Raw genomic sequence first — 8,315 nt, forward strand, 5'->3', positions numbered from 1 at the left:
TTATCTTTGACATTCTTCATAGATCCAACTACAGAAATGTGAATAAAGGATTTGTTTTTATGGGGTGGCTGTAGCGCAGGTCACCTACTAATCTGAAGGTTGGTGGTTTAATCTCCGTCTGCTCCAGGCTGCATGCTAAATATCCTTGGGCAACATACTAACCCCAAGTTGCTGAAAGTGTGTGGATGAGAGATAAAAAGCACTTAAACCGAAACTTAGAAAAGAGTGCTTGTGCAAGTGGGTGAATGGGGCAAGTTGTGTAAAGTGCTTTGAGTACTTATACATGCATACTTCTATGATAAGTTGTCTCTTAGTTGTAGAGACATCACTGCCTCATCCTTTGAGTTAGGTGCCGTTTCCATTCTTGAATGAAAAAAATTCCCCCGAAAATAGTCCAGTGCAAGGCTGCCCCCCCTTTTTGTGCATATTGTGCCATGCTAAATGAGAATATACCTAGGCTTCAAAGTGTGCTTGCTCATTAATGTGTAATGATAAACGAGTCTTTTTATATACCTTTTATATAAGCGAGGGAGAAATCTCTTCAAAGCAAATATGCTTTATGTCAAGAAACTTCCCTCCGTGTTACTTCCGGTTCCGTCTCAATCCCGATGATAGCCAGTGTCCTGTTTTTAGAAACGGAACATTGACATGTAAAATATTAACGTAAAGCATAAAAAAACACACCTCATGGTGACTTTGCAGTGAGAGCTTACTCCTGATACATAATGGCTGGACAGTGCTTAAGTCGGGGGCTTGTTCGTGGATCTCGGCCCGAAGTTGGTTCGAGCGACACTTAACAGCTTGCCACACGACACCACACGGTATAATGGTTACTTAGCGACGTCGGTTAGCCGAAAACACGATTTTAACCTGCAACCGGATGCTTTGCGGCTACTTTTGCGGTTACACATTACAATAGGGGACTTCCCTATCCCGTGGCTTGTCGCTGCAGTGATACAGGGGGCGTGCCGCCCGCCCGTGGTGACGGCTGTAAAGCGGACCGCTACGCCAGGAAAGCAAACACACCATTCCGACAAGATGGCCTCGCTGCCCGCGCTCCGAGCGGTACTCCTGGTGGCTCTTTCGGTTTTCCTCACGGTGGTGCTGGGTTTTGGACTCCCTGCTCTGCTGAACGCGTTCATGAGGATGCTGGGGTTGCCAGAGACGAGCGTCACCGAGTGCATAGTTGCATTGTACGCAGTTTTTGTGCTGTACGTGGCGACGCCTCGAATTCCAAGAGGACTGGTGGAGGTAATGTCACAACAAACACGGGGATTAATCGCTGGTTTGCATTTTATCAGGCAAAACATTGAAATGGAACACAGATGTCAGTGAAACGTTGTAAAATGCAAAATTAAGGCTTGTAACTCGCAGAAAATCCTTTACAAGATACGCTACAGTAATGTGGGGTGGGCAATATAAGTTTGTTTATACTGTAACAAACTGTACAGAGAGTTTGCGTTCACTTGGAAATATGCGTGTTTTTGTAAGCATTTTTTCTCTAATTTGCATATAATGTTAATTGTGTGTTTTGGGGGAAACTGTACTGTACCCATCTCTGTAGGTGAAAGGGAAAGCCGTGCTTATTACAGGCTGTGACACTGGATTTGGTTACGCTCTCGCCAAACATCTGCACAAACTTGGCTTTACAGTCTTTGCCGGATGTCTTCTCAAGGTAAGGATGTTGCTCATCGAGTCTGCATTTTTCCCTGATTTGCAAACAGGAAGTGAGCAAAACGTTTTCCAAAAAATCTCCCATTCCAAGGAAGATGTGCTATCGATTGCACAGCTTAGCTGGAAATCAAGAACAACATGGCCACAAATCCCACCCACATGAAAATCAGAATGATCATTCCCTACCTATGTCCTTCGGGAGACCTGTTTTCACACTGTAAATACACCTTGAAACATGTGCTTTTAAGATAAGATATCCTAAGCTTATCTCAAAAGCTGTAAAAGCGGCTGTTTCACAGCAACAGATGTCGGCAAATTCAGCCTTTGAAAAAAATGGGCGCTTCTTTAGTTGTGACCTCTGAACTTTTGTGGGAGGAGTAAAATAATAATAATAATAATAAACCATCCACAGAGCATTGTTTTACATGTGTGGCACAAAGTGATTTACTTAAGGAACAAACGAGCAGATGATAACATCAAGCACAAGAATGATAAGCATAACAGTACAGTGTAAAATGTCAGCAACAGCATGTTAGCGTTCTAGTAGAAAATTAAAAACAGATCAGTAATGGGCTCTTCAATAAATGTCTGAACAGGGGATTTAAGACTCTGCTGACCTTTATTTTTGCTTAAGGATCTCATTTCATACCTTCAGGGCTCTTTGCCACGTTTAGTTTTCACTTGTGCCTAACAAACAGATAATAATTCTTTGAGCTGGCAGTAACCCAGGCAACAGTAACCCAGATATTCACTTGTCACAACCAAGGTATGCAGAAGAGCATCTCTGCTTGTATAGTTTGTCATACCTTGAAACAGATGGGCTGCAGCAGCAGAAAGCCAAACCAGGTACCACTCCTGCCCGCCAAGAACTGGAAAAAACATTTATACTGAAGGCACAAAAAGGTTTTGATGCTCTTGCTCTTGTTAAAAGCACTGAAGCTGATTGAACTGAGACCTCTTATGCCGAGGCCGTGAGTTTAACTAATGTCCCCGCTTACAGGATAAAGGTGGAGACGGTGCAAAGGAGCTTGAGGAACTTCATTCAGATCGAATGAAGGTCGTGCAGCTGGACGTGTGCAATGAAGAGCAGGTCAACAAGGCAGTGGACCACTTCAGGGAGATCCTGGGTGAATCTGAAGCGGGTAGGTCGCTCGGTAATCAAATAGATCCCACATAAAAGAAGTCGACTTTACTCATACATTTCATTCTCTCTGACTTTCTCCTGCCCAGTTCTCTGGGCTGTAGTGAATAATGCTGGTGTGTCAACGTTTGGAGAGGTCGAATTTACCTCCATGGACACCTACAAGCACGTGTCAGAGGTCAACTTGTGGGGCACCATCAGGGTTACTAAAGCCGTTTTGCCGTTAATCCGCAGGGCGAAGGGTAAGCTGCATTTTGTTCCCTCCACTCTGTGACATATAAACAGGAATCAGTTACACAGTGTCCAAAATAACGGCGCCGAAGTGCAAAAATTTGAAAGATACATCCGCCTTTGAGTGAGCTGTGAAGAGTTATAACAATTCAAACAAGGCTGGAAGTGAAAGAACATATTAACACATTATATAACCTTTGTTATATAAACCCTTCAATGCTGATAAGCATATTTGCACTGAACATTCCTGAAAGTGGTTTCAAGTATTAAGATCCACAATTATAAATGAATATATAAAAACATTACTATAAAATAGGAATAAATTATGTTTTGAAGTAAAGCAAAAAAACAGTGTTATCAAAGTTGTGCTGAAGAAAAAAAGAAAAGTTTGCAGACGCTAACAGAACAGCAGCTCTGTTAACAAGTGTGTTATGAGTGACTGTTCAACAGTGAGAGGCCGTTATTTGCTGAGCTAAGCAAATAGCCAAGAAATGTTCCTAAAGACATCTGAACTCTGGACCTGCAAGCCTAGCAGCTTTAAAAGTGCACTAAAGGCTCTTAATTCACTTTTGAATTATGATGCATTTATTTGGAGAATCTAAAATCTGTCCCCTTGTATCTCTTGACCACAGGCCGTGTCGTGAACGTGGCCAGCATGTATGGAAGGATGGGCAACATCATGAGGTCACCGTACTGCATTTCCAAATACGCCGTGGAAGCCTTTTCTGACTGCCTCCGCTACGAGATGAAAGCGTGGGGCGTAAAAGTGTCCGTAATCGAACCGGGTAACTTTATTGTGGCCACTGGCATCTTGACCCGCGACATCGTGGCTACCACGGCCAATAAGCTGTGGAGCGAGGCGCCCTCGGAGGTGAAGGAGGATTATGGGAAGACCCACTTCGAGCAGAACATGGCTCTGATGCGCTCTTACTGCAGCAGCGGGCAGAAGGATACGGTCTCCGTGCTGGATGACATTACCGATGCCATCATGTCCAAGCGTCCTCACACGCGCTACAGCCCCATGGAGCCGCACTGGTGGATCAGAATGCAGGTGATGACCCACCTGCCGGGTGCCATATCTGACCTCCTTTACTTCTAGAAGAGAAGCTGTTCCTGTGTTTAGCTCACCCTGAGAATCAGATAGCTGAAGAATATCACACTAAGTAGCAGTTACACAGATCTACAGACTAAGTGGGGTTCCTGCCATTTGGCCCTCAGCACTTGAAATCATCTAATGATCAATCAAGCCTTAACAATATATATATATAAAAAAGGTTTTGTAAATTGTAAGTAAATTATTGCACTTTGCTTTTCATGTGTCTGGCAAGAAGCATAACTTTATCTATACAGATATTCTCTGTTGAGTAGTAACTACTTTGTGTTTGGTATCAGCAGAGCCAAAATCTACTCATAGCTATAAGCGCTGCATCCTTATCCCGTGCTGTGGTAAAAATCTTTTTAAAAAAAATAGTTTCTCCTTCTAGCTCTAAATATTTTTTCCCAAAGCCTTGTAACGTTTTTCCTTATGGGAATCTTGTGGGGCCACCCCATTGGCACGAGGACCAACGCTGGCTCAGGAGAAAGCTCCTGCTGCTCTTCTATAGCAGACAGTGGAAAAAACCAGGGTCAGCTACTGTAGGACCATGGTGAGATTTTGGCCCGGCTTGGTCCGACGTTGCGTAACAACAGCACAATCACACTTTGTCTCTCGTGCTCCAAACCATCCTGCGTGAAGGGGTTTTGGAGCACGTCAGCACCGAGGTCTTTTGATGTGATAAATGGGTACGCTGGACTGAAAAAGCCCCCCCCCCCCCCTGTAACCTCCCCTCCCTTCTCTGATGACAAAGTATTTTGTATATGGAATGATCCAAATAAAAAGAGTATTATATTTTAAAATATTACAAGCATGGTGTCCTTTTATTCCCACCCAAATAAGTACGAAAGACTTTCTTTTAATATTGGTTTGGGTTGTTAGGACTAGTAAATGTAATATTACTAAAGGCCACCAGATGGCAGGAATGAATCATTTAAAAATCCCACAGCTTTCCTCATGCAATAGTGTACTGCCGTTTAAGCTGTAACCACACTGCGCTGGGTTAGGGTCATACAGTTTGTGGCTTCATACATCACCTGTTTTGTCCCAGACTGAGCAAACGACAAGATTAAAAACAGACGGGACCATTTTTATGCTGTTTATTACGTCTTTTGAACACTCTAATAGACTCTTCTAAATTATTACACCTGAAGACAATCTCCCCTCCATAAAAACAGTATTAAGAGCATGACATTAAATTTTCACAGCACTGCCTTTATCATCCGTTTTCTTCACTCTCGTACAGGGAGGGGGAGGGAAAGAAAAAGAGGGGAGAAAAAAAAAAAAAGCATTGTGAGTTAAAGACCACCATAGAAATGTAAGCAGCACAAAGCACCAAAGATTTAATACCAGAGCCACTTGTTCTGAATATTATCAAGAAATCCATGAAAATAATAATAATTTAAAAAAAAAAAAAAAAGATCTCAGGCTAGTTGAGCAGTCAGGAAGAAGCTTCTGCTGCGCTGTAGTTTTCCATCTTTAATAGTTTGATAGACAATCTCTTGATAATATCAGTCACAACTGACTTCAGCGGGGGGTTTTTTTTTCCTGCAGATTTCAAACCATTTTCTGTACAGCTACGAGGCTCTGCTCATGCGGCCTCCATTCTTGTAAAGTGAGAAAGATCCCATTAACGATATCTAAGCATGGAGATACTGTAGTTCTGCGTTGGAATATCAAGTAAAACGTTTAGGTACTCGGGATTTTTTTTGCTTTTTTTCCCATATTTAAGTGGCTAAACTGGAAAAGTGGATGTCTTAACACTAGTTTTACATACAGACATTAAAAAAAACAAACTATATCCTTAGAAACCGTGACAGTTTCTCACAACCAACAATAATGTGATACCGTTACTTGAGGTGCTTCATACATGGAGATTCAGGTCATGATTACATCACACCTGGTGTTACGTTTCTGAATGAACATCAGCACATAGTTTCATACTGTACAATGTAGGCATTCACTTATGTTATACTTGATTAAAATCAGCTACAGTAAGGTCACTTGAAACTACACACAATATCAACTAATGGGCATTTTATGCAGGAGATTTATAAAGAAAAAAAAAAAAAAAAAAAAAAAGTCAGACAATGACATTTTCAGCCTGCATCACCAGGAAATGCTATTCCCTATAAGGAAGGACATCCCAAAACATCGCTCACTAATCACTTAACTGACGCGCATGCAAAGCTTTAACCAAATACGTCGCAGCGGAGAAGTGGGAAGCACAGGATAAAGACATAAGAATAAAAGACGGTTTGGGGGGAGCGGTTACTAAACCTTTGGTAGACAAAAAAAAAAAAAAGCCAAAAAAAAAAAAATTGTGAAGGCACATTTTTAAATCCCATCCTCAATTCTTCAAACTGGGGCACGTTGCGTTGGCATTGCGTAATATTGCAGGATGCTTACAGAACTGAAAGTTAGGGAGGGCATTTTTGCCAAGAGTGATTCAAAGTGTAGGGAAATGCTGTTTCACGTAGAGCAAAACGGCAGCTGTACGACAAACAGCCACTGATCTGGGTATAATAAAGGAAATGTGACAGAATCCATATGACCCACATACTGATCTAGTGACTGAAAATGAAGCACAAACAGGCACTAATTGTCCCTTTAACATCGTGACATAAAAATAGTTTGGGACCCAAAAAAACAAAATCACTCAAGCCATGCTGACACTTTAAACCACACATTCAGAGATCCCTCCAGAAGCCGTGCACTCCTGGAATGTTTTCCTTTCCTGCCTTAAACGTTTAAATAAGACATAATCCGACTTCAATTCAGATTTCAAGTGGTGCAGTGCAGGTTTAAAATTGGCGCTTGCACTTTTCACCCATCATAAACCGAACTGAAAGCCGATTGTTTCACTGTTTAGAATTCATCTTATACAAGTCCAGGACAGAGGAAAGTCTGCTCACAGCTCTCTGTATGAATAGCTCAGTCAATCACCTGGGGAATGGAGGGAGGGGAAAAAAGGTTCACACCCATGTTTTGTGTTCTTTGTCGCATGACTGAATTTTTTTTTTCATGCTTGGATTAACTAGACCTCCAGAACCCTCCCATCTCAACTCCTTTAGTCTCTGCTATGATATAGCAACAATTTCCCTGCCTGGGTATGCGATTCCAGATACTCTTATCCAATGGAAAAAAAGTCAGTCTCCTCCTTTGCTCCTGATTCACCTCTTTTTTTCTTTTAAATGTCCGTTTTCTCCCTTTCCTCCTCCTTCCTCTCTCTCCCTGTACTCGGGTCCAACTGGCCACAGCTGGAGAACTCATCATCGCAGGCATCGTGATCATCATCATCGTGATCGGCGTCTCCCGGAGCACACTGCTGAAGCGGCCCCCCGCCAACACTGCTGCAGCTTTGATTGCAGGCAGCACGCAGCGGCACTAGCTGCCGCACAACATTCAACAACTACTTGGTCCACTTTCACTCAAAAACAGCCATTCACTAGAAGTCCTTCACTGTAAATATAAACCATGTGTGCTGCTGAAAGCATTCAGACATACGGACATTGAACATACATTTGGTAAAACCAGCTTAATGTCCCAAAGTTTGACTGCACGTACATTTAAAGCAGCTCTTAGGATACATTAATCAAAAGAAAACAAGCACTTTCTTTATCATTTCTTCAGCATAAGGAATTGTTCTCCGACAACCCCAGTGCTGGCTTAAGCTCGACGTGTACGCTTTGCAACCACACAAACGCGACCCCTGGGTAACCCTCAACTCCTCCATTCCCTCCAGTGATCACCAATTCAGGGAGCAGTGACATCATCCCTCCCAGCCCTCCATTTTTCCTCAGAGCTCCGGCAAACCAGCACTGTATATATTTTTGGAAGCCGCGCAGTTCACCCTGGCTCACCTCACTGCCGTCCATCTCCATCCCCTTTGGCAACACTGAAGACACATCTGCTGTCACCCACACACTGGGCTGGGGGTGGAGGAGAGACCCAGGAGGGAAAAATACTTTGAGTCTTCACATGACCTTTATATGCAAAGATAAACTCCCCGTCACCCCTGTGGACTGTCTCTCCCTCTCCTGTCGGAGCTAGGCGGAAGGTGTTAGGACACTATTCGGTTTGTGTGCGTCCATGCAAAGTTAGAGGATTTAAAACCCCTATCTACGCTGCCTCGGTTTTGTAACATTCACGTGATACAGATACAGCAATATGTGA

The 8,315-nt window shown here is 42.9% G+C and overlaps 1 protein-coding gene across 1 annotated transcript; it reads left to right on the forward strand.

The window, feature by feature from the left end:
* Nucleotides 1–1,027: 1,027 nt before the first annotated feature.
* bdh1 (3-hydroxybutyrate dehydrogenase, type 1) lies at nucleotides 1,028–4,921 on the forward strand. Its single transcript, XM_085362313.1, has 5 exons — nucleotides 1,028–1,251; nucleotides 1,565–1,675; nucleotides 2,675–2,816; nucleotides 2,905–3,057; nucleotides 3,679–4,921. The coding sequence occupies exons 1-5, from the start codon at nucleotides 1,039–1,041 to the stop codon at nucleotides 4,143–4,145; spliced, it is 1,086 nt and encodes a 361-aa protein (XP_085218439.1). The 5' UTR covers nucleotides 1,028–1,038; the 3' UTR covers nucleotides 4,146–4,921.
* Nucleotides 4,922–8,315: the final 3,394 nt, after the last annotated feature.

This window comes from Diplotaxodon limnothrissa, linkage group LG9 (assembly GCF_057381915.1).
Source record: "Diplotaxodon limnothrissa isolate DT_005_m linkage group LG9, D_limnothrissa_male_GT1.1, whole genome shotgun sequence".
Taxonomy (NCBI): Eukaryota; Metazoa; Chordata; class Actinopteri; order Cichliformes; family Cichlidae; genus Diplotaxodon; species Diplotaxodon limnothrissa.